Source organism: Erpetoichthys calabaricus, chromosome 12 (genome assembly GCF_900747795.2).
Source record: "Erpetoichthys calabaricus chromosome 12, fErpCal1.3, whole genome shotgun sequence".
Classification (NCBI taxonomy): domain Eukaryota; kingdom Metazoa; phylum Chordata; class Cladistia; order Polypteriformes; family Polypteridae; genus Erpetoichthys; species Erpetoichthys calabaricus.
This window is the reverse complement of record NC_041405.2, coordinates 140303556-140330936: the sequence shown is the minus strand read 5'-3', so window position 1 is coordinate 140330936 and position 27381 is coordinate 140303556. Positions and strand designations below refer to the sequence as shown.

General features: G+C 41.2%; 1 protein-coding gene and 1 long non-coding RNA gene across 3 annotated transcripts in view; one reads left to right on the top strand and one right to left on the bottom strand.

The window, feature by feature from the left end:
• The window catches only part of LOC114662751 (guanine nucleotide-binding protein subunit alpha-11-like), a 43283-nt gene extending 17315 nt beyond the window's left edge, over window positions 1–25968 (top strand). For both annotated transcript variants that reach the window (XM_028816400.2, XM_051935304.1), the window contains exons 3-7: window positions 6596–6750; window positions 8312–8440; window positions 20474–20603; window positions 22397–22550; window positions 25157–25968. In XM_028816400.2, the coding sequence (XP_028672233.1) occupies window positions 6596–6750; window positions 8312–8440; window positions 20474–20603; window positions 22397–22550; window positions 25157–25419 (831 nt within the window). In that variant the 3' untranslated portion in view covers window positions 25420–25968. The remainder of the gene's footprint in view (window positions 1–6595; window positions 6751–8311; window positions 8441–20473; window positions 20604–22396; window positions 22551–25156) is intronic.
• A 177-nt stretch (window positions 25969–26145) lies between these two features.
• On the bottom strand, window positions 26146–26494 carry LOC127529938 (uncharacterized). Its single transcript, XR_007936538.1, has 2 exons — window positions 26399–26494; window positions 26146–26246 (listed from the first exon to the last, which is right to left on the bottom strand). It is a non-coding gene; the product is annotated as an uncharacterized LOC127529938 (long non-coding RNA).
• Window positions 26495–27381: the final 887 nt, after the last annotated feature.

Below are 27381 nucleotides of genomic sequence, written 5' to 3'. Positions count from 1 at the left end.
GTTGTGTCTCTCCAGGAAGTAATGGAATGACTTGGGTATTTATGTTTTCCACATTAATATTTTTTGGACATAATATAGTGCGTTGTGTTAAAAGGGGCATTTGGTCTAATGAGATTGCTGTTCCAAATCTCTCTGTAACTAAGTCGTCGCAGATAAAGGCTTGAGGAATTGTAATAATATGTGGGTGAAGTCCATCTGTATCGGTGAGTGTACCATCTCTCAGTTGTAATAAGCAATTGTTATGATCTGGTTCTGGACATCGTATCTTTTTTACTAACTGTATCTTTTGAAAGCAATGGCAATTGTCTGCGTATTTTAAGGTGCACTGAACAATAGCTGAGTGAATGGCATCTGGAAGAATAGCTAATCACTGTCTAAAATCTCCTCCTCATAAAAGTACCTTTCCTCCAAATCGAATATTATTATTCATAAACGTTTGTTAATGCCATTGAACATTCATCAATAAACAACATTTTTTCAAGACGGATGTCACGTGCAGTGCCACCGTTAATGTTCACAGTGGATTCCGATTTGTAGGATCTAATGTAGTTGATAAAGATTTCACTTTCAGGTACATCGTCAGTTATAAGCTTCAGTAGATATTCAGTATATGAATGTAAAGAAGGCAGTCTAATTTGACCCTTTTGACAACAACGTGTAAATGTATAACTTGTATTGCCAGTTGTTTCTTCAGGGAAGTGAACTAAATGACAATGATTGCAAATAACATTCATTAATCCGAATGAATTTTCCTGGTGTATGTTTTGCTTGTGCCGTTTGAGAGGCGCGTTGTTGCATGTGTAGTATTTGGGACGTGTTGTTTTGGAGCTGTAATCGATTTGCCTGTGCTGTGTGAGAAGCCCGTTGTAGCCTTCGCTGCCATTAACGTATGTCTGAGACGGGAGGTGTTTCGTTTTGAATCCGTGCCTGTTGCGATGCAGCACTTTGATTGATAGTTTGCGTGATGTGGATCTAGGATGTAGATTTGTGCATATTTGCGTTGTTGATTTGTTTCAGGGTGCACTGTTCCAATGCGATGCAGTATTTGTGCACATATGCGAAAGCAGTATGGGCCATTGCCTTTTGGTGGCCTGATATTTACTCCGGTATATGCAAAAGCAAATGAACTATTGTAGGATCTAATGCAGTTCATAAAGTTTTTACTTTTAGGTACATCGTTAGTTAGAAGCTTTAGTTGAGCTTTGCGTTTTTGGAGTCGAGACATTTTTTCTTTTAGAAATATGGATAAGTAATAAGGAGTATTGCACTCACTGTTAATATGGAGCCTTTTCTGCGGTTGAACGGTTAATAGTGCCTTATTGTAATGAGATCCACCTATGCTGCATAGCCGTCTATTTTGTTGTTTCTTTCGTTTTCGTGTGTTTGTTCCTGTTATCCTTTCCTTTTCGTTTTGTACCCGTGACCGTGTATTCATGACTTGTTTCTTTCTCAGCATGCGAAATATGGATAAGTAATAAGAAGGATCGCAGTCACTGTTAATATGTTTCTTTTTCTGCAGTTGAACGGTTAATAGTGCTTTATTGTAAGGAGATCCACCAATGCTGACACCTATGCTGTCTAGTGTGAAGGTGTCGATGTTCACTTTAGAATATGTGGCTTTGGGTGTCACTTCTTATGGATGTGTGTGTGTATGTGTTGGGGGGGTTGAGGATTGTTGTTGCGCGAGCGTCTTCTTTCTTTTTGTGTTCCTGTGTCTTGTTGAATCCCCCTCTTTGTGTGTGTCCCGTCCCTTGCTTGTAGGGGGGGGGGGGGGGGGGGGGTGCCTTGCTGTTGTGCGCGAGCCTCTTTTTTTTTTTTTTTTTTTTTTTTTTTGGGTCTAGTTTCGTGTGCAATGTGTTTCGTGCTTTGCTTGTGTTTGAATACTTTTTTATGTGCCGTTTCCTTTTTTCGGTGCTCTTTGCGCCTCATTTCTCAATTTTTCCTGTGCTCGCTCCTTTTTTCTGTGGTCTTGTCCGCCTCTCGCGGACCCTCATCCGCCTCTCTCGCCCTCTTCTATCCGCCTTTCTCGGCTCCTCAGCCGACCCTCACGGACTCTTTTTGCGCCTGCGCAGTACGTCTTTTTGCAGCTACGGCCCATTGCCGGATGTGCCTGCGTCCATCATCCGGTTTAGCATTCTCGGTTAGTAATATGGATGGGAAATTCAATATATGTTCCTATGTATACACATACACACATATACATGTTGGAATCTAAAAGAAACTTTCAGGTTGTTTTAGAAATAGATTTTTTTATGAAGGTACTATTGACTTAGTTTGAAAATAAAGGCAGGACATTAGTAGTGTTGGAGATAGATGGCAGTCTGTCACATGAAATAACCTTCATTTCACAAAACAACAGTAGACTGACTTGTTTGTGAAGAAAGCCATTTCATTTTTGCCTGTTTCTCTACCCACAAGTGAACTTTAGGAATGTCAGCACCTTGCAGTCCAAAGAAATCCAATTTGCTTGCTTTTCTGAACAGAATAACAGCTTTCAGCTGTGGTAATGCAAGTACAAAGGTTTCTCTAATAACCAATTAGTATTTAAATATTACTAATTAAGGATGAGTGAATGGAATTGACCACCAGAAAACATTTGGAGAAAGGCCCATTGAAGTTTAGGCTTTGTAGTCTTATATGAATAACAAACTATAGATCAGTTATTTAAGCAGTAAATAAGCCATTTGCAACACTAGTAATGTCTTGGCTTTACCTTTAAATGATTAGAGGTACCACTCTAAAGAACATCCACATGAAGTTTCCTTCCCATAGTACTTGAATGCAGCATAAGCCATCATAAAAAATATATATTTCTATTAATATATTTTTAAGAGACAACCTAGTTAAATTCTTTCAGAATACTGCAACATTGAAGTAAAGACCCTCAGGGTGGAGTCCTGACCCATTTGTTGTGTTAATTCCACAGAGTGGTATTCATGCTGGTTTTCTTTTTGAGAGGGTCACTGCTGTCTTCCCACGGTTTGATTTTATTTCAGTCAGACAGCTGGCAGTTTGCAGCCTTCACTATTAACAAAACTGTTACAATCATAAGGACATTTTTTGGCTTATCTTTTTTCTTTTTGGGTGTATATTGTGGTGATTCTGCAACAACAAAAACAGATGAGGCCCTCAAAAAGACCCACATAAAACAGCACAGAAGCTTTACTGGCTGGCTGTATTATAGGCCTCACCCAGGCAAGCCTGACTCTAGATGACTGGCACCCTTCACACCAGACTAGGCCCCAAAACAGAGAACAGAGTTTTAAAGTTTCATGAGAGTATCAGAATTCTCAAAATATGTCTCACAAGAGGGAGAACCTTGAAGTCTCTGGCTTGTAAAGAGACAAATCCTTCAAGAATTTTTATAAAGAGAATATTTGTCCACAAATACAAGAAACAGATCACAAGGCAGTCCTAAGGCAAACAAGTCTCAAAAACACAATCCAAGGGAAGAATCCAATATACAGAGCAAAAAGACAGAAGAACAAGAAAATATAAGAAAAATACTCCCAATAATCTCCAAAGAACTGACGGGAAAGAACCACAGAGACTTGCCTATGGTGTCAGCCTGAATATAAAGGTTGGGGCAGACCCCTAACAATGAGGTCAGAGTAGCCAGAGTAGTCACACCAGAACATGGCAGAACAAAATATATACACATAGAAACTAAATAATCACAAAATAAAAAATATGGATATAGAAAACATAACAAGACAAATAATACAAATCACAACAATATTTATAAAACCAAAGTACCTAAAACATCACAAATGAAAAAAAACACAAAAGGAATTTAAACATAATCCAGGAAGGGAACCCTGGGTTAAACATGGCATATGCCATATCTATCTATCTATCTATCTATCTATCTATCTATCTATCTATCTATCTATCTATCTATCTATCTATCTATCTATCTATCTATCTATCTATCTATCTATCTATCTATCTATCTATCTATCTATCTATCTATCTATCTATCTATCTATGTCTTTGCCTCCAAATAGACCCATACCTTCACTGGTCTACCTAGAGATAGGCCTCATTCCAGGCAGCCTGACTCCAAGCTTTGCAGGCACGTCTGTTCTGAATCTTGAGAGTTTATAAGCACAAGGTCAAAAAATAACCCAAACATGCCTACTAGAGGAGAAAACACCAAGCACAGCCAGTAACAAGAGCAAACACAGAATCTTTTTTTAAATAAAAAGATTTATTCTTCACAAAAATGCTGTTTAATAACAGGAAGCTCTGTGGAGCACAAAGAAGAAAAAGAATTGGCCGAAAAAGGAAAGGCAACTCAAGGTAAATAAAGCACCAAGGTGAAATCTAAAGAATGTTCAAAAACACCAAAAAAGTTCAAAAAATCCAATGAATCACAAAACACAGAAAGAACCATAAGAAACACTCACCTACTCCCAAGCACATTCAAAATGAACTGCAAGGGACTGTTGGTTTCCCCTGCCTTTATAGGGCTGAGGGCAGTCCATTGTGATGATGGGCAGACAGTCCCGCCTCTTGGAGAACCACCCCCAAAACACAAGGCACATAACACAGGCATCAGGAAGACAGCAAATAATAAACAAAAGTAAAATTAACTTAAATCAAAGTCTCAAAAACAGACAAAAAAATGACACAAGAAAGGGGAGGAACACTGGCTAAAATATACTCTAACAACGTGGGGGAACACAGACCCAAAATTGGGGAAAGTGGCCTTTAATGTAAAAAGAAATACTTTAAATGTTTGAAAATGCACACGAATGCCCTTCAACACAGAAGGTAAACCATAAAAAACTCTGCCATAAGGACATGGCTAGTATAGGATTTATTAAGTCTATTTAAACCATTTGTTCACTAATCGTGCAAAAAAAACAGTGAGACGATTTTCGTGAAATTTTGCATGTGCCTTACCATTGGTCCGATTTAAAATATAGGGTATATGTCATATGAGGGAGAGGGGATATAAAGAGACAAGGACAACCCAAAAACCAGCCCCAATGTGAGGACTACAATTCCCATCAGTCACGCTATGGCTGATGGAGGACATCATCGTTAGCACGCATAAAGTTTTCTACTGACTAAAGTGCGATCTTAATGACTAAAATTATGTATGCCATTTTCTTTTCTTTTGACATGGTTAACAGTTTCAGTGTCTTGCTGAATTACAGCTTTTTGAGTACATCTTTTTGTCTCATTGTGGGTTGCGTTAAGCCATGATGAATTTCCAGAAGAAAGTTTTTCCCTATTTATTTATATGGAAAATGCTGGGCACTTTGGCCAGAATTAAGCAAAAGTATCACAAAAAATGGCAAACTAGGGAAAAATAACATAGATAAGGCAAAAGGGATTTACCTAAAAAGGTAATGTAAAGCTAATATGTACATATTGTAATCCAAATATCAGCATCCAAAAAAACAGAAGCAAAACTCCAAAAACCCTAAAGAAGTAAAAGCAATGCTCACAAGAAAGAACTGCACACCGTGGGACTTGCTGTCCATTTCTCATGGTCCTTCAGTAATGACGTAAAAAAGTGGCTCTGCCTCATGAGGTTCCACCTACAGAACACATGAAAAATAAGAAGACACTTTAGATACTGTGAAAAGATCAGACTCGACACATTTAAAAAGGTTTGGGGCAGCCACCCGTATATTATCCCTGGCTGCAATGGGCTTTGAGAAAAAGACAGTAGTCTTTGAAGGATTCCAAACAAGAACTGATGATTAGTGGTTAAGATGGCGGCTTTAAATGCCAAGACTGGAAGTGATGTAGGGGAACCAGAAATGACCACCTTCTGACATCGTAACCAGAAGTGACGTTCTTCTAGGCGCCGGAATTGGAAGTGTCATCTTTAGGGATGAATCTGGTAGGTTTTCACATTTTTGGTCTGTAGAGATAACAGAAGAAGGTTTAGTGCACCCTGGCCTGGCGTGGAATTACCTTCACTTGGTCCATACAGCTCCCTCCTACTCGCACATGTGTGACAATACATGATAACTTAATAATAAATAAACATAGCATTCATCCATCTTCTAAACCCACTTATGCTGAGCAGGGTAATAAGGCAGCTGCAACTAATCTTGTCAAACACTGGACAAAATGCAGGAACAAACCATAATATGAACAAAATGTACATAAATACTAAAAACACATCAAAACAATTATCTCATAAACAATAAAAATAACAATAAAATATAAAATAAACATTTACCAGGGAATAAACCTTGGCTGTAACTTAATGTTGATAACCTTTCTTATAAGAGGTGTTCTTGTTGGTCGTGCATCTTGTCTTCTTTTATATCTAATTAGCAGAAAAGAGAGCCTGTTTCTAATCAGCCATAACTTGATGTTTTTTAGAATTGAGTCTCCTCTGATTAAGTAGCACACCTATTTTGCAGGGGCTTTATTCATGCACTCAAGTAAAGTGTGCCCACCTTATTGTAGGCTATTCTTCAATAATCTGGGGTGGCATTAGAGTATGGAAGACATTCTCTAATTAATAACGTGGTTTATTTAATTAGGCTGCTAGAATTTCAGTATGTAAGAGAAAGCAAGGGGGAAAAGAAGGTCTGTCAATGTCTGAATCATTCTGTCCTGATAGGAAAACGCCAGGCGTCTGCTGCAGGTTGATGTCCCTCAAGTACAGACCTTTGAGCCCCAGGATGTGGATGCCATTCGGAGGCTGTGGAAAGATCCAGGCATTAAGTGGTGCTATAGAAGACGGCAGGAATACCATTTGCTGGACTCAACAAAGTAGTGAGTTACACCACATATGTCCAGAGCAGGTGTTCATGTTAAGAAGAAGAGCACAGTGCTGTTGTCTTGGAGTAGAAAATGTAAAAATTTAAAGGAAGATTGAAAACACGAGAGAGTGCAGCTAAGTACACACAACTACTCTCTACCACAAATTTGCATTAGTTCTTATGTTTTTCAGTTACAGAGTTACAGAAAGCTGGTGCAACACATAAACCAGCTGTCGGTGGGATGCCATTCCACTACAGTAGGGGTCGCCAAGTAGTCTGGTCCTGGAGGACCACCGTGACTGCAGGTTTTCATTCTAACCCGTTTTTTAAATGAGTGTTGGGTTTGTGCTGCTAATTAACTTCTTGTGAATTAATTTTAATTGAATTGTTTTTTTAAGATTTGTTCCTTTGAATTTCTTCATCGTTCCTCTGAATTTCTTCATTTCTTTCCTTAAATGGCACCCAAACAGAAATGAAATGTGAAGCAAGTGAGTCAACAGAAGACCAACTAAGTCAGGGCCTTCAACTCTAACCAGTTGCTTAATTAGTTGCTGATTCTTGTTGTTAATTAATCCCGTTCTTTAATTCTGTGGCTGGTTGGTGCTCTCGTGGTGCAATGGCAGACATTTCTGAAGTTGTTGATTTTCTCTTTTCTAAGAGCAGCACTGTTAAAATGTTTTGAGGACCTGAGCAGATCAGCATTCCTGAGACCTTCATCGTTCTTTATTTTCAGATATTGTATGATGGACACCAGTTGTTTTGGCTCATTTTGTACAGTATCTCATTATTGTTTGCCTGATAATTAAGGAAAAAGAAACAATTGAGGGGCCTGAGTCTTCAAGAGCAAGTCAATTCAAATTAGTTCAAAAGAAGTTAATTATCAGCAAAAACAGGTCACTCATTAAGAAAAGGGTTAGAATGAAAACCTGCAGCCACGGTGGTCCTCCAGGACCGGAAATGGCTACCCCTGCTCTACAGGACACACTCACACTTGTAACTGGGAAATTTAGTGCTAGAAACTGATGAACACATCTACCTCTGGGGTCTGGTAGTAAATGAAGTAAAGCCACTTGGTCAAGAGTAGAACATGCAAATTCAACAGAGTGGGCCAAGTCCTGTGTGGCAGCACCAGTAACTACTATGCCACTGGGCCATCCTGTGTGCAATTTACGCCAAATAAAATAATTTTTGTAAAAATAGTACATATAAGTGTAACTATATTAAAAGAAATTTTAAGAATATTTCTTTTCATCACTTTTATTGTTTACAGTAAAATCCACATAGCTATTTCAACTGTAAAGTTTTCTCCTTTATAAAATGTATTTGACAAAGCCACCACAAGGGGCCACCAGATACTGAAAAATGCAGACTTGACTGAGGGGGTTACAGTATGTGGGCAACAGACATTAACAAGACTTCAAGTTTCCAGATATAGTGATGCTGCTGGGACAGACCGTGGGCTACAGAGATTGTATCATTTGATCAAATTGCTCTGAAGTATGCAAAGTAAGCCCTTCAGGGTTTCTGCTGCACTCTACTAGCCCAGTCAAACCTCTTGCATCTTCCTATTGCAGCTACTTGACTCATCTGGATCGGATCGGGCAGCCGAACTACATCCCCACCCCGGACGATGTTTTGAGGGTCAGAGTGCACACAACTGGGATCCAGGAATACTCCTTCACAATAAAGAAGACAAATCTCAGGTGAGGTTGAAATCTACAAAGTTGCATGGCTTTTCTTTTTAAAGATGTCCTACTTAATCTAGTACTGTATATAAACTATATCACCGAAAACCTCAAAGTGCCAAGCAGTTGTGATACCTGCATGGAGAGGGAATCAACTGAACAAAGAAAAACTGCAATGGCTCAGGAGCTGAGAAATCTGGAGAAATGCCACTGTTTAAATGTTGTTATCTTGGGGTGTCACTAAACCCATCCAGTCTGTCAGTGATGTGGATCCCCAAGTCCATGTCAACTTCTTGAAGGGTGAACGACTATAGAGGCTTATTGGGGTGGTTAAAGTCAGTAAGCGGTTTGTGGGTTTTGCTGTTGCTGAGTTCCAGACAATTCTCTAAATTCTCCACCTGACTTCTATCCTCTGGCTCATCCATAAACCCCATTAGTGCAGAGTCATCTGAGAATTTCGACTTGATTTTGTTATTTATACAGTCCAAGGTGTACAGGAAAGGGGACAGCACTGTTCTTTGTGGATATCCAGTGCTGCTCACTTGCACATTACAGGCACAGTCCTTGAGCCTGAATTCTGGGGAATTTGAGACATCCATTTCCTAGGCCAGGACATCTTATAATTCCCAGCATTTTCTCAGGTCAGTGTTTATGTGAGCATGGCCAGTAAACTACCAGATAAACCATGAAATGTCATGGTGTCCATATGTACAACACAGTGACACATACAGTGACCTCCATAACATTTTTAAATGATTTCCCCCTCTGCTCCACAATTTAAAATTACAAATCAAACAATTCAGATATTGTGATTAAAGGGCACATTGCCGACTTTCATTTAAGAGGATTTAGAGACATTTAGATCACACCATGTAGAAATGGCAGCACTTTTTCTAAAATGGTCCCCCCATTTCAGAGCACCATACAGTTTGGGACAGTTGGCGTTTCAGGTGGGTTTCGTTGCATCATAAGATACCTCAGCTGGCGTCTACCCTTTGGGGTCTGCAGTTGCCTTTGTTCAACATGAGGACAAGAGCTGTGATCATGAAAGTTAAAGAAGCCATAATGAGGCTGAAAAACAAGAATAAATAATTTAGAGACATCAGTCAAGCCTTAGATTGACCAAAATGAACTGTCTGGAGTATCATTAAGAAGAAAGAACACACTAGTGGGCTCAGTAATCACAAAGGGGCTGGTAGGCCAAGGAAGACCACCTCTGGTGAGGACAGAAGAATCCTCATTAAGGTAAAGAAAAAGCCCCCAATGCCTGTCTCACAGATCAGAAACAGACTTCAGGGGGCAGAAGTGTGTGTGTCAGAGACGACTGTCTGCAGAAGACTTCATGAACAGAAACACAGAGGAGGCCACACTGCAAGATGCACACCACAAAAACAGGAGGGTCAGATTACAATTTAAGAAAAGGGACTTAAAAGAACCTGTAGAATTTCGGGAAAATGTCTTGTGGAGAGACGAGACAAAGATGAACCTGATCAGAGTGACGGCAAGAGCAAAGTGTGGAGACCAAAAGGACCTGTTTGAGATCCAAAGCAGACCATCTCATCTGTTACACATGGTGCTGGGGGTATTATGGCTTGGGCATGTCTGGCTGGCACAGGTCCTGGTACACTTCTCTTCATTGATGATGGAACTGCTGACAGCTGTGGCACAGGGAATTCTGAGAAACATCTGATCTGCTCAAAGTCCAGTAAATGCCTCCAAACTCATTGGCACTTCATCCAAACATACTGCTGAGGTGACACAGGAGTTTATCAAATCCAAAAAATGGAAAATTCTTGAATGCCAAGCCAGTCACCCGATTTAAATCCAATTCAGCAGGACGTCTATATGCCTAAGAGAAGACTTAAGGGGACAAGCCCCTGAAACAAGCAGGAGCTGAAGATGGCTGCATTGGAGGCTTGGCAGAGCATCACCAGAGAAAACCCTCAGCATCTGATGATGTCTGTGAATTGCAAACTTCAGGCAGTCATTGCATTCAAGGGATATGTGACAAAATATTAAATACCAGTAACAGCGCACTGCACGATAACGTGCAGTGAATACACTTGACTTGAGCATTCCTAGTTTTCATCCTCTTTCTCTGTACGTTTATCATTTGTTGGCTCAGAGGTTGATGTGCTTGCTGCTTCCTGAGTAGCTCTCCTTTTCTCCACCCTAGTGGCCTGCTTCTTCTCTTCTTTCGTCGGCATCTTTTCATGTTAAAACTGATTAAGTCAATGTTTGTGTTGCAATTACTTAATACGTTTTCTTTAATATTTCACTTAAGCTGGCACTTAAGTCTTCAATCTGCCTCAAGAATGATTTAAGATATAAAGAGGTAGGGGAAGTGGTGGCGAAGGTGCTAGGGAATGAGAATGGCACCCGTATGCATGCACCGCACGCCCACCCTGCTGGCCGCTGCCTAGAGTTGATTGTACAATAAAATAAAGTAAAAATAAAAAGAGGAATAACCTTGGAGGTCAATCATCACCAGAGTGGATAGTAGATGTCACGTAGTATATGTGAACCAAATTTCAGGTCAATAGTTCAAACGGTTTGTGAGGTACAAGTGATTTAAAATCCTGGACAGACAAACGAACAGCCACGGTAGCGTAGTATATATAAAGATGACAACTGCTTTAATAGACCTGCCATTGCTGTATCCAAACATTATGGTGCCCAGAAATGGGTAGCCATGTAGAAAAAGTGTGGTGTGTCTGAAATGTATAAAAGTACCCTTAAATGAAAGTCTGCAGTGTGCACCTTAGTCGTGAATGAATTGTTTTGATTTGTAATTTAAACTGTGCAGCAGAGGTGTACATCAAGGAAAAATGTGTATTTGTCCCAAACTTTATAGAGGATACTATATGTGAAGAAACCAATTGTAAGATACTAAAATGGCTACCTAGATTATTCCATAGAAGTTGATTTATATTCTAAAGTGATTTGAAAAGTCATTAGACAAGATACCATTTGAAAGGTTTTATGAATTTGGATGGATTCTATACTATAGAAGTTTATCTCCATCCAAGCCAAGGAGATAATCGTAGAGTCAGATTACCAGTAGACGTAGCCATGCGCTGTCTGCTTTTCCATTGGCCAAAGCAGCGGCATGATCATGCAGCATTGAAGCTGTGACGGGTGGCCACGGCCATTATCCAACTGGGATGCTAACTGGATGAAAGTACCATGGGAGAGAGCATCTATAAGACACTACCTCCCCTGGGACACTAGAGGGAAGCCCTCCTGGTCGGCTATAGCACCATAGAGTCCTGCAGGGCACGTTTGGAGTTGGAATTTGTCACAGGCCTGTTGGGTTCCATGAGATGTGCCAAACTCCAACTCCCAGCATGCCTTGCAGGAATCCATGGTGCTAGAGCCACCCAGGAGGGCCACCCTTGCTGGATGAGTTATTGTCTTGTAGATGCTCTCATCCCCCGGTCCTTCTATCCTGCTGACATCCTGCCTGGATAATGGCTGTGGCTGACCATCACAAAGCAGGGGAATACTTGGCAGTGCTAGGAATGCAGTAACATTCATTTCTTGTTGTACTGATTTTCAGCTCCCCATGAATTACACAGTTTATGCATCTAAAACGTCTTTGTAATTCAAATAAATTAACAGAACGTACACAGCACAGGCTTTCTAATGCAGACCTTTTACATCCTTTTCAGCATCTCGTATTCTTTGCAGTGAGAATTTCATTTGCAAATGCCATCAATCCAGGAAATTGCACGTTGTCCTATTTCCAGTGTTAGGAGTGTGATTAATGAATGGCTTTTAGGGAAGCTGAATCCTTGCACGCACATTTGATTCTGTTACTGTTTTGGGTTTGTCCATTTCACTTTCATTTTGATCTCCTGACTTTTGATTTTGATTTTTTTGTTTGTCTCTCCCATCTCCTGGCCCATCTAAATATTTTTCTCTGCCATTTTGACCTCACATCAGAACACGACCAGTCAAACATTGTAGAGGGGGAATGGTCTGCAGAGGACATGGGATGGACTGCAGTTGTCGCAGCTGGGGGTGAGCTTGTTAGATTCATTACAGCACCACCAAAAACTCCAAAAAGGACTTAAACATAAATGCCAAAGAAGATGGTCTGAATATGCGACAACTAGCATGGTGGTTCATGGCCAGGAAACACATCATGAGCTGAATGTGGCAGGAGCGTTGCTCAATTCAAATGGCTTTGCAACAAAATAGATTACCTAGCATGCTATTTTAGGACTGGCAAAGGCTGAGTGCACCCTGGATATGTAGCAGATAGAGCATGTCGTCAGTTTCAAGGACAGGAATTTCAGTACTTTTAGATCAAATCATTCAAGATCTTGTTCAACACCATGTTTTTGTCTTCACGCGACTAACAAAGAACTGTTGGATGTCTCAATCATTTCAGCAGCTGCCATTTCATTTAGCTTTTCTTTCTGCGGCAGCTCCCTTCACGTCGGGTTAAAGTGACCGCTGTTCATTTCAATGGAGTGTTAAATCATGTAAGTTTCATTTTAGGCAGCAAACAATCACTTATATTCCATCAGGAGCCTTTTTCCGTCTGCTGTTGAGGAAACCTCAGCCCCTGGTGCTTCTGTGCAGCAGCTGTTTGACTGCGTTTTGTGTTTCGGGGGACATTCCTGTCATCCTTTCTCACACTGTTGCCTGCTGCTACTGCTTCTACTCTGCTCCACTGGCAAATAGCTTGTTATGCCACTCAGTCAGACACAGGAATAGCCTGCAATTCTGGCACCACAGTTTGCTGTCATTGCGTTTCGGTGGGGGGGGGGCAGGGGGGCATGGGGGGGGGGGGAATGGGTTATGTGGCATTGACATTGACGCTCAAAGTCAGACCACTGCAATGCTTAACTCCTGAAGACGAGACATTCAAAGTTTAACAGAGCTTCACGCTTGCAATGGATAGTTTGTGTTTTTATAAAATCTACTGTAGTGATGAAACATGATAATTGGTGCATTTTCATGAGTGATTTTAGTTAGTTTCCAGGCGAAGCTCTTTGTCTAACAAAGAAGATCACCTCTCCCATTGTACATCTCATTTATCAGTATGTGCTTCACCAAGAATCCTCCAGGGAAACATGCAAACTCCAGGTAGGGAACACCAGAGACGTGACTCCCTGTGAGACAGCAGTGCTACCACTCTGCCACCGTGCCACCCCTACATGTTGTGGAATATGGCTGGCCGTTCATCCTGGCCAATACCCCCAGGCCGCTAGATGGAGCCCTCCTTGCAACGCGGAGATGCCCCGAATTCCGGCAGGGCATCATGGACTATGGAGTTTTAATACACAGCCCTGCTGGATAGCGTCGGGGCCGCCAGGGGCCGCTGCAGGGAGACGCAGAGACGTTTATTTTCCATACAGCCCGGAAGTAGATCCCAGTCACATGGTTGGAAGAAATAAAGTGCATCCGGGCTGATGAAGAAAAGGAGTTTTTATCTGACCCGGAAGTGTTAACAGTCACATGGACAGAGAGAGAAACACTTCCGGGTCAAGGACTATAAAAGGACTGTGGGAGATCCCAGACGTTGAGCTGAGCTGGGTGGAAGGGTGACAACGCGTCTGGGAGTGTGGAGGATTGTTTTTTGATTGTGTATTATTATTAATTGGTTTATGAGTATTGTGGAGAGGAGGGTGCTTTGTGCACTGTTTATTAATAATAAAGTCAACTATTGGACTTTTACCTGGTGTCTGGCATATTGTCCGAGGGTTCAAGGGGACGAGAGTGCCTCTATCTGTCACAATGTATAATTATTAACAGTATTCATTATGTAAATGAAGTTAACGATTTATCTATAAAATGTAATATACATACTTTAATGCATTTCATCATGAAAGTGATATCAAGTATAAATCTAACAATTCCAAATGTGCAGAGTGCTGGAATATCAAAAATGGAATTTTATCTTCCTCCTGTTTCAAGCAATATGTATGTCCCAGAAATGTACAAGTTCCTGTTCCATCGCCCTCCTTACCTGCTGACAGGCATCTGTTTCTTAGCTAGTCTCACAGAGCCAGACATATAAAACATACATCTGGGGGCAACCAAGAGTGGATTTGGCCTAAAATTGGGTGGGAACGATTAGGCTGGGTTTATACTTCACGCGACGTGACATGTGCTCCGGCGGATGCTACTGCTACTCAAGCGTTGTACTGTTCATACTTGTGCTCGTACTTTACATAAATCTGGAATATTTCACCAAGTGGCAGTGCGAGATATCATCACGGTGAGAAAACGTTCAGCTTTGCTGTGTTGTGAATTACCTGAAACATCCATTAAATTCTGAGGACACCTTGCCACAATATCTCTGAAAAGGATGTTTAATGATTACATCCATCACTCCAGGGATGTGCCCATTCCAGCTAACACTGGGCACGAGGCGGAAACAATCCCTGGACAGGGCATCAGCTCATCACAGGGTGAGCACAAGCACACACATACGTTGCCGTCATTTTAGCGTCATCAGATCCCTAAACCTTCGTGTCTTTGGAAGGAAACAGGAGCACACGGTGGAAATCCTCCAGGGAAACATGCAAACTCCAGGCAGGGAACACCAGAGACGTGAGTCCCTGTGAGACAGCAGTGCTACCGCTCTGCCACCATGCCACCCCTACATGTGTAATTATTAACAGTGTTCATTATTTAAATGAAGTTAACTATTTAGCTGTGAAATGTAACATACATACTTTAATGCATTTCATCATGAAAGTGATATCAAGTATAAATCTAAGGATTCTAAATGTGCAGAGAGCTGGAATATCATAAATGTGATGTGTTCTGTGTGGCGATTGCTGCTGTCCATTCAGGAGGAAGTACCAGAAGCAGGTAACAATTAACAACTGGGTTGGTTTTAAGATGACATTTACAACGGTCATTTACTTTTAATGATAAAGTAAACTATGAGATTAAAGTGGACATTTTGACATTAAAGCTGAAATTTCGACTTTAATCACAAAATACACCTTTTCACTGTGTCGCCGTACATTCTGATGCTGTTGTGAAGGTGCAAAAAAAAAAAGAAGGCACAGAAGATGGTATGTGAGACCTTTAAAATGTATCGCGCCATTATGTTGGGGAATATGCAATGCTTGAATATAAAAGCACTACAAATGTATGTTGGCATTTTGCTTCACCACATTGAATCATTCATCAAACATCGAAGCAGGCACATTAATCCTGTAGGATCCACAAAGTGGCTTTCTGTCACACGTTGATAGTAAACAGAGACTCTGACGTCACATTCTGACTCGATCACACTGTGCCCCCCCCCCACCCCCCCCGAGTTTTTGGTGGTATACCCACATACGCGTTGTGTTAATTTCTGTGGATGTGCTCAGAGGATGCGTCATATGAATGCTGGGAAAGCGTGGAAGCCATGATGCATACACGCACACATTCTGAGTGTGAAGTATAAACTGGCCCTTAGGCTGTTTAATCAGTTTGAAAATTTCTGAGCCATCCAACTCTGCACAGAGGCGGAGCTCTGAGTAGGGGTGGAGTTTTAAACAGCAAAAAGTAATAGCATGCTTGTTAACCTGGAAAGACAGACAGCAAGCCTGTAGTCATAACCAGGTTACTGTTAAGGATTTTACAGTCTACACATGTCCGTTGCACTTGCTTTCATCAGTTACGAGTAGAAGCAGTTACAGAGAAGAGCAGAGCAGAGCAGAGAAGTTAACACATATCTTATTGAAGTTAAAATATGTGTGTTATTACTCCAGCAGCACGGAGTGTTAAGAAGAGAAGCACACGGGTACGCTGGTCCTTTGCGGGTCTCAGTCACATAGCCAAGTAGAAAGGAGTGTGCTGGTGCAGTCCGGTAACAGAAACCTACAAATAAGCCATCAATTTGACTAAACATATTTAAAAAAACACAAGAAAATTATCACAGACCTTGTGCTTATTTTTGGATTTAGAGTCCAATGATGACGTTTAACTCATTTTTTTTTTGTGTTTGCAGTTTAGTGATGTCGCAGCGTTTTGACAAAGGAGAACTCCAGGGGCCTCATGCATAACGCTGTGCATGGAATTCACACTAAAACATGGTGTATACACAAAAAAATCCAGATGCATAAATCTGTGCAAACGCCAACTTCTACGTTCTTCCGCTCCATAAATCCTGGTCAGCGTGAAAGCAACACACATGCACACGCCTGCCATCCCACCCCGTATCCTCCCAGAATTACGCCTCTTTGAATATGCAAATAAATATAAATAGCCCTTAAGTTCAGTGTTCTGTGAAAAGACAGTGGCAAAAGCATGGGGGAAATAGAAGAATTTCAGTGAATACCAAGTGGAGGCAAGGAAAAACGTACTATTTGTTGTTTTAAACAGTGGTATAATCAACAAAAGGAAGTTGATTGAGTAACACAGTGGCTGAGAAACTCGAAAGTTCAAGTTCAGAAAGTTGCAAAGTGCCCAAATTAAAAAAGAAATTGTCGGATGTCAAAGTCGCCATGAAAATGCGAGTCATAGCCCACCGTCTGAGTGTCATATGAAAGCTTATTAGGGTACAGAGAAAAGAAAAAAAATAGGGACACAGTGGGAAGAAAAGCTCGAAATGTCAACTTTAATCTTGAAATTTCCATTTTAATCACGTAGTTTATTTTTTCATTAAAGTTGAACATCATAAACTTCATCTTAAAATTGTTTAATTTACTTGTTTCTCAAATACCATTGTAACTAAAGTTACACGTTAAATACTTTGTATTCTTCTATGTTCTTCTATGTGCTCTATGTGCTTGAATCACTACGTGCTTCTTAAACGGGCTTTCTCTTCTGATGACAGGACACAGAATCCATTACATTGATGACATCACAGTTTGCTGAACAATTTAAATACTAAGATGTATACTGTATATCATTTTCATGATGATAGGAGTTAAAGCATGTATTAAACATAGGGGACACAGTGGCACAGTATTAGCGATGAGCTGGAGCCCCGTCCACAGATTGTTCCTGCCTCCCGCAAGATGCTTGCTGTACCATGCTCCACCTTCGATTAAATAATATACTGCAGCAGTACTGTCTCTCTTAAACATACTAACCCCCAATTCCTGTCCTTCCTTTTCTTTCTCCAAGTAACCAATTGCCACACGATCAGCTCTGTAATAGTTGTTAAGCCATCTGTAAGCTGAGAACGCCGATTCTTCAGAACTTTTAAGTAACATTGAAATATCTTCATAGTACATGTATTCTATCCATCTATCCATCCAGGGTCGCGCCAGTCCCAGCAAGCATACAGCACGAGGCAGCAATAATCCCTGAATGGGCACCTGCTTGTCACTTCCGCTGTCCACTGTGTTCGCACATGTTTAATTATTAACAATATAGATTATTTAAATGATGTTAAAATTTTATCTGTATAATGTAATAAACATACTTTACTGCATTTCATCTTAAAAATGATATCAACAGCTCCAAGAAGATAACACATGGAAATCTAAATCGACTTAGAAGCCAGTCGTCATCATATGTAAAGACATGCTTTATAAAGTGGCTCAGGTTGTGCAATATTATAACTGTATCACAAGTATACAGTAAGATAATTGTACTTATACGTACAAACAGTTCTACCAGGAACAATTGATGGACTGATTGAGTATGTTTATAGTTCCATCCATCCATCCATTTTCCAACCCGCTGAATCCGAACACAGGGTCACAGGGGTCTGCTGGAGCCAATCCCAGCCAACACAGGGTACAAGGCAGGAACCAATCCCGGGCAGGGTGCCAACCCACCGCAGATGTTTATAGTTCTTGGGATGAAACTGTTTGTGAACCTCGAGGTTCGTGCAGGAAAGGCTCTGAAGTGTTTGCTGTATGGGCAAAGTTCAAATAGACTGTGCGCATGGCTGAGGCAGTGTGTGCTTGATGCTGTATCCTGATAATTCTCTTTCTGATCAGCTGCTGTAGAGCTGTGATTCCAGACTCAGATACAGTGAGATAAATACTCTGAGTGGTGCAGTGAGAGTAACAATGCTAAAGTAGTTATGGTATTTGGAATAGTTTGGCCATTCTGTGGACCATTATATTGTTACGGGTTAATTACAATCAGATGCCTTAAACTAATAAACAAAATGCGGTTAATTTCAGTGTATTTGATAAAGCCACGTCAGGGATGTGGATCTAAAAAAGAAAGGGAAACCACACTGGAACAGTAGCACTGCTTTGACGCTGGGTGCCGCCAGTTTGCAAAACTGAGTGGAGAACTTGCATATGCCAGGGATTGAGCTGGCGTGGAAATGTGCGTGGCTTTATGCCAAGTTTAGTTTTTATACATCGCGATGTGAGCTTGGAAACAGGCGTACGCAACATTTTTGTGTGTACACACCATCTATACATGAGGCCCCAGAAGTGTACTTGTGCATGTAAACGTGGATTATTAAGAAGCCAGGTTTCTGCCTTAACTGGGTTATTCATCTTTACCTGAATACATGTGTGTATGTAAATCAGACACTCAGTGTGCAGAGATGACATTGCTGCTACCACCAGGTGAGGGCAAAAAATGGTTGCAGGTCTGTGGTTTTACAGATGATGATGATGATGATATCCTCTTGGATCCCTTCGACTGTGATCTCAATCATGCACTGGACAGGTGTGCAAGCAAAGATGAGAATCAATGTCTACAAATCAGAGGCCAGATCAATTACTTGAAGGTACATCAAGTGGAAGGGTTCAAGCACATTGGGGTCTTGTTCACTAGTGAGATTAGAACAGATTGTGGCATTAACCAAGGAACACCTTTAGGAATGTCTTTTTGAACAAAGTGGATTTAGCTGAAGCCTAGCTCTAGGACAAAAGTTTGAATTTCCTGGCCAGACTACATCCTCATCCTTGCCTATGATCACAGGCTCAACTTGATGAATGAAATGAACTTCCTGTGCAGGGTTGATGGTAGTGACAGGTGCAGCAGGGCAGTTTCGATTCACATACAGTTTTGTGAAACTGACTATCGAATTCATTTGCTTGGGTTTTTGCAATTGAGAAATGCAAAGCTCAGTAAAAGGAGTTTTTAGGATGATTTAAAGTTTTTTTGGTGTGGAAGATAGGAAGTAACACTCTTTAAAGCTTCACTTACACTTATGTGTTTATGTTTTTTTCCACCAAGGCGTACCAGTCAAATCATTTCTATTTAAGCCTCTCGTTCAGTTCACTGCACAGGTGAATTGCACTTTTTAAAGATGGTGCATGCTACCTATTTTCCTCATGAAAGCACCTCAAAATGGTGGTGTGCATTACTGATTTTTCTCCATGGGAAAACTCACTGCATGGAAAGACACCCCCTCTCCTGTTGCCTAGCAACCACCCTTTTCCTGTTTCTTGACCCCTGCAGTTGTCCATGCGCCATGGGGCCCAAAGTTTCATTTCCATCTCTAATGCATCTTTATTATTGTAATCGCCAAGATTCCCCTCATAATTGGCCAAGTGGATGTGAGTCCGGTGATTTTTATTTATTTATTTATTTACTAGAGATCTTTATTTAAATAGTAAATGACAGACGGACACATGCAGAACTAGTCTATGAAAATGTTTCCAGATAGGAAATAAACACTTTTTCCTCATGTATTAATGTCACAAATGTCACTAGGAATGAAACGGCATTTGTATTAAACAAATTATTTTTGTGAAGTGAAGCACTGAGTTTTACTACAAATTCAGCGCTGCTTTGTGTTTCACTGTAAATTCAATTTCAAATAAATTGTTTCGCTGATCATTTGTTGCTCAATGGTTGTATGTGGAGCTCACACGTGGACCTCAGGGTAGAACCATCAGAAGACTCTGTCCTGTGCCTTTCACACGACACATGGCTAAATTGGAGGGGACACAGTGGAAGGTCCAGGGAGCACTGGAGGGATTCAGTTTCTGAGTTTGGTAATCTCTTGCTAAGCATGGGATGGTCTTGTCTTTCTCTAAGTATGGTGCCACTGTTACCTTCAACAGGACTGGAGTGAGTTGATGGCCAGTATGGTGGTGCAATGGTGAGTGTGTTGACCGTAGCCCCTAGTGAAAGTCTATAATAAATATTTTCTTTTATTTTCTACAGGATTGTTGACGTCGGTGGTCAAAAGTCTGAACGAAAGAAGTGGATCCACTGCTTTGAGAATGTAACGTCCCTCATTTTTCTTGCCTCACTAAGCGAGTATGACCAAGTCCTCGAGGAAAACAATCGGGAGGTAGGTGGACCTACAGCACAGTGATCTGGAAGCAAAGCAGCATGTCTATTTTAATGTTTCTACATCTCTCAGGTCCAAGCAGTATAGTGCTTGATGGTCTACTGCTTTATGTAGATGGTACTGTGGAGTGAGCTCTGGATGGAAGAGATTATAAAGAGGTTGTGTCCACTGAGTATCTCTAGCAATGAGAGGTCACAGGAATGTGGAGTATGGTGGAGTGTTACAATTTATAGGACTTTCTAGTTTCACTCTTATTTATCAGGGATTGGGGATGGCCTGGTTTCTCTTCTCACTCAGAAGGTGTTGTTTTGTTCACTGGCTATCTTCTTATGTAGAAGTGGGTGTGCATTTATCTGACTTTTACGCTTTATAGATTTGAGTTGTGAGTGGCTGCCACATCTCTCCAGGAGACTGAGTTTGAAGTAGTTCCGTTAGCCTTTTGGTGTTCTCCCCATATGTTAATCAAATTCATTCCTGTAATCTTGTTTCTGCTTGTAATTTCGAAGATGTACATCTTAAAGTAATTAGTCAAGAGTGTGTGGAGTTTACACATCACCCCGAGTCCGTATTGATTTTTTTTTCCTCTGGGTACCTCAGATTTCCCATAGATGTTCTGCTCCCGTTGACTCCAAGTTGGTGTGGCGTGTGTGTAATTGTGTCTTGCAGTGGACCAGCAGCCTCTCCAGGGTCGGTTCCTGCCAAGTTCTCAGTGCCTCTGGGGTCACCTCCAACCCCTTGTGGATGGGCAGGTCCATGGCTTAAGAATCAGGAGCCCATTTTAAATAAGTAATCATTTACACTTGCATCTTTGGGAACCAGCATGGGATGTGGGAGCAGTATGGCCCTGCGTTTTGTGTACATGTGCAGGACCGCCCGTGACCACAGTTAGTGCTGGGGCTGTGGGTTCTGCAGCTGTGCCTCACCACCACTTTAAAAGGAAAGAGTGAGTGTTAGAAAGGGAGAGAGGAAAAAAGAGAGAGAACAGAAATCAAGCCATAAAAACAGCATTGGGGTAGCGAGGAAGGAGATAGCCAGCCAGCCAGCCAGCCAGCGAGTGTGGGAAAGACAGCATGGCAGATGTCCCGGCGATGGAGGGAAGGATTGGTGCCCTATGGGGTGTAACATTCCCACTGATTTGTTGAGGAGAAGTGGGTGCGATCGAGGTGTCATCCTCCCCAGGGATCTGAGGTATGCTGAGGAAATAAGAAAGAAAACTGGAGGACAACTGACCCCGAGCACTCTGACTTAGCCGCTCGAAGCAGCTAAGATGGGTGTCGGGAGGTGAGACTGCGGCTGCAAGTGTCTCCGCCAGCTGAGCGAGCAATGGGTGAGCTGGGTGATGAAGAGGGTGTTGCGTTTTACTCTCGTTTTAGTGTGGATTTCAACTTCACATACTGACGCGGTATTTTAGGATAATTTACTTCTTGAAGAGAGCACTGCACTTTAATTTAATTGAGCGCTTTGAGTAGTGAGAAAAGCGCTATATAAATGCAAAGAATTATTATTATTATTATTATTAATTTGAGCATGGTTTCATTTTGGCTGTCACTTAATAAAAGCACTGAACACCTGTTACACCCACCTTGTGCTTTATGAGTGTCCTCATCTACGTAGCTCGTCCCGGTCATGACTACTATCGATGGTATTGAGTTCAACAGGCTCCCCAGACAGAAGTGGGCACATGGAGCCAACCTGCACCGTCACACCCCTATGACCTTGAGCTGGGTGGGAGGATATTTGACTTGACACAAGTATTCTGAATGCTTTCTATTTTTTCACATTGCTTTTCACAGAATCGAATGAAGGAGAGTCTTGCATTGTTTTACAGTGTCATACATTCTACATGGTTCATCCGTGCTTCTATAATCCTCTTCCTCAACAAGGAGGACATTCTTCAGGAGAAGATTCACACTTCCCATTTATGTTCCTATTTCCCAAATTTCAAAGGTAAGGAAGGGATTATTGTCTGATCTGGCATCACCATCCAGGCTGATATGGTATGAAACTGGCACCAGATCCACCATCACTCTACACTTTTCTTGGTCTTATACTCAGTCTTTTCCTCTATTAATCTTTTTCCTATTTTTTTTCCTGCATCACCTTCTCACTTGGTGTGACTTGGTGTCACACTGGTTAGTGGAGCAGCGCTTTTATCTTGCCCTGCTTGTGCAGGGTGACAGCAATTTTGCGAGAGAGAATGGAGTGAGGAGATGGCACAGAAAGGTCAGAATTCAAGCAGGAGTCATAACTTGGAAGTGTTACAGATAGATAGATAGATAGATAGATAGATAGATAGATAGATAGATAGATAGATAGATAGATAGATAGATAGATAGATAGATAGATAGATAGATAGATAGATAGATAGACAGACATTATTTTTCATCCATCCTAATCTTGGATAACTAGGAAGTGTAAGACACTGACTTTCATACCATTGCAGTAACGATGTTACGTGTCACACACTTCCAGTCATCGAGCCTCGCTACAGCAGAACAACTGTTGACAAAACTATCCCAGAATGGCAGTACCCAAGGCAAATCTAAAGGGCATAGAAAGATCACAGTCTGATCAGACAGAGATGCTCCACATCATCATGGAGTCATTGGAGTGGTAATTCCCCATTGTAAGTCTGCTTTGTTGACTTCAAGAAGGTGTTTGACATGGTGGACTGAAGAACAATATGGAAACTTCTGAGGCACTACATTATTCCAAAAAGACTGTAAATGTAATCCAGAGCATATATCTGAAGAGTGATCCGCAACACAAACCTGTGAGTGTCATTCTCCATTAATATTGGAGTCAGAGAAGGAGGTCTGCTGTTGCCAATTGTCTTCTCACTAGTAACCCACTGGGAGGTGAAGGCGGCTATAGACCAACTAAGGGGTATGCCACCTGAAAGAAGAGGTACATGCTCCACAGAATTGTTAGGACTATGGGGCCAGAGATCCATGTCTTCAAGACAAAGATCTTACACTTTAAAGCCTCCCAGACAATCTCTCATTACTTTTGACAGAGAACTCGTAGAAGATGTCGGATGTTTCACCTAACTTGGCAGTAGAGAGAGCAAAACAAGAGGGACAGACAAAGATGTGTTGATCAGAATCACCCAATCGGGACAAACCTTCACACTCCTGAATTCAGTACGGTCAAACAAGAATCTTAGCTACCACCAATATAGAGTCCATACTGCTATGTGGAAGTTGAATGTAGAGATGGGCCATAAGCTGCAAGAATTTATCGACATCTGTCTTCACCAGAACCTATGCATGTGATGGCCAGAACAGATTTTAAATCAGGAGCACAGGCAGTGAACCAAGCATAAACCATCATAAGTGCCATTCAGCGGAGGAATGTCTCCGTCCTTCATGACAATGCAATTGTAAAAACATGTTTCTGAAATTATTGGATGAACTTCCCCACATCGTTTCTCTTACTTCATCTTAAATCTAACTGTAGTTTCTCCCCTCTCATCCTGCTCTTCCTCCATCGATTGCCTCCTATCTTTTTGCTACGTTTCCTCAGTTTGTCCCTTTTCACTTCCCATTGCCTCTCTAGTGGTTCTTCATCCATCTTTTTTTTCATTCCGTCTATTGTAGGCTTTATGGTCTGCTACCACCCAACACTGCTCTTCCTCTTTCTGATCTCTCCCTCACCCATCTCCCTAACTTAAGCCCATCTGTTTTGTCTTGGTAGAGTAATATATTACTCTACTGTCTCCTTTTGTATTATTAATATGTAGTCTTTGTCAGAATGCCTCAAATCTCCCAGACTTACCACTGTTTATAAGGTATTGTACCATATAACTTCTCCCCACCTTGCCTTGTACATTTATAACCTCAGGCAATTATGTGTAGTAAAAGACAAGCAGGATTTAAGTTACAATTTAAATAATGTATTATTAATAATATTCATAAATAATAACAATATGCAAAGAACATGTGAATATTGGCAGCCATATGACCTGATAAATGCTGATGTGTAGTTTCAGGCAGCACATAGGCTTGTTAGTTATTTAAAATGTCTCCAGTTAAGTCCTCATTTTGTGGTCAGCTTTCTTCAGAACAGGCCGCCTGCCTATCTCAATATGGCTGCCGAGCTGTGCTCTTCATTGTGTTGTCCTTTTCAGTTCATGGTGTGTGAGATGTTCCTTCATCAGTTGGTAAGAGAGAGATAGAGGGGTAAAGCAAGGAAATTTACAGATTCTCTGTCCACATGCTACAGCCAATTCCAAACAGCCATACTTCAGAAAAATGGGGCACAGAAGACCTTCACACCTGCCCCCAAAACCAGGTGTTAAGGTTAAGCTTGCCAGCTGAATAGCTGGCCTCCATGCGAGGGTTGACTGAGAGAGTCCAGCAGAGAATCACTTGCCAAACTTGTTTGAGGCACTTCCCCCAACCCCGTCGTAAAATTACAAAGAGACTAAAAGTCCTAAAAGGGGGGTAGGGGTACTTAACCATACAAATAAAGACATGCAAAATATTTATCAACTTATATGCAACATTTCACGCCACAAAACCATCTTTTGCATTTTCTTTTTCCTTCCTAAGGTGAAAAGCAAAATGCAGAAGAAGCCAAACACTTTATCTGCAATATGTACAAGGACCTCCTGCGTCTGAAGCCCAGAAGAGTGGAAGCCAACCAGACTGCGAGACACAGACAGGTGAAGGAGGAAGAAGAGGTGGATATCAGCAAAAAAGACATTTACTCCCACTTCACCTGTGCCACCGACACTGAGAACATCACCCATGTGTTCAACTCCATCAAGGATGATCTGTTGAAACAGTCGCTCAAGGCCTTTGATATCTTGTGAGTCTGTAGTGGGCTACATCACCCTGTCTTAAGGTGATGACTGGAGTGACCTGTGAGGTTCTGTGGCTACAGTGGTGCTGAGTGCAGGTAGATGGCCGTGGGGAGTGAGAGGCAACATCACGACAGGTGGGCACAGTAGAGGCCTGGCAAATGAACACTGCGCCCTCATCCACACTGTGTGTGTCAGTCTGGTGTGAAGGTGGTAACGGATCCTAATCCTTAATGAGACAGATGATGTAGACCAGAGCTTGAATGAGTTATTGAATTGCTGGACATGTTCAAATGGAGGATTTGTTTGAATGGCCTTTTGAAGTTAAAATTTTATTAGTGTGTTGTCTTAAACAGAAAAAGTATATTAAATAACATCCAAGATCAGTCACAAAAAGTAAATGTCTACAAAATGCTACAAGCCTGTAATACCCACAGTGGTCAGTAGATGGCAGCAGAAAGTTCCAGTGTAGTATGGTGTGCAGAAAAGACGCTGAAGGAGTTGCTAAGGACATTCAGACTGGACAGACACGGCACATTCTCAGCACGATGTCCGCTTCCTAGACACATATATACGTTAATAAAGAAACAACATTTTTTTAAAAAGTATTTTACACATATAATGCACATGAAATTAAAGGAACACTCCATCTAAAAATATTTTTTTATATATTACTTACCCCATGTGGTTTGTAGTGATGATGGTCAAAAAAAATGTTTAATCTCGTATTTTCTTCGAGATCAGATATAACAAACTTTCTGAAAGAATGTGACCCAATGGTGACCAACACTTGACAACAGCAAGTGGTATCAAAACGTCCATGAAATAATCACGTGCTCCTCGTGTCACATAATCCACTTGACAAGTCATCCAGTCGCAGGCTTACAACTTGTAATACGCATGCATTTTTTTGGTGAAATTGTGCTAAACAAGTACCTCCAGAAAATGAAAGTAATCCACAATCTGGAAGTCCATTCACAAGGGGGGTCACACTTTTGAAGTGAAAACCTGCTTCTCTCTCATTCATTGGTCAAAAGTCATGTCTTCAATTCAAAAGTGCCAAAATTAATAATAACAAAAAAGACTGTCATGTGAACGACGCTCCTAATTATCATTAAATGGTCATTTTGATAGCCAGGTTTCAAAGTGGTGGAGTTTTTGTCTCTGACATCTCATCTTCCATTTTTCATTAAATGTGATCACCATTAAGAAAAGTAAAGAGTCAGAAAGAGGAAGAACAATGTGAGGTGGAAGCAGACCATAAATCCAACAATAGACGGAATGAAAAAAAAGATGGATGACGAACCACCAGTTAACAAATTATTTGGCTTGATTTTCTGACATTTTTTCTGACCTGGTCACCTCCTGTATTGACTGCAGCATTGAGAGGAAGAGGAATCAGGAGATGTTGCTAAGTCAGATACCGTATATACTCACGGATAAGTCAGGACTTGATTTTACTGTATGATTTCTGGTATCTTATAGAGTTGTTTGTATAAATCAAATGCGGAAAACTCACGCTATTGGTCCAAGGGATTATGATATGCTAACGCCCACCTGAGAGAGTAACCATGGAGCACACAGCCTTTTTTTCTATGTGGGTGCGGCAATGCGCTGTGCCAGCGGGTGCTCCTAACCTCTCACTCTCTCTCTCTCTATTGTGCCCACGTGATCACACAGTAATACCCAAACTATTCCAAAGCGACGTTTGCACTGCTTTGTGTTTTTTGTATCTCACACCCTCATACATCTTTATCGTAAGAGCATCCCTTATCTATGATGGAGCGTTCAATCAGAAGAAAATATGAAGGTGGTTTTAAATTAAACGTCATTCAAGTGGCAAAAGAAATTGGTAACTGTGCTGCTGCAACAAAGTTCGTTGTGTCTGAGAAACTGGCGCAAGATTGGAGGAGGCAAGAAGATAATAAAAAAAAATGTAAGTGTCGTGTTTTTGAACGGGTGTATAAGTCAGGG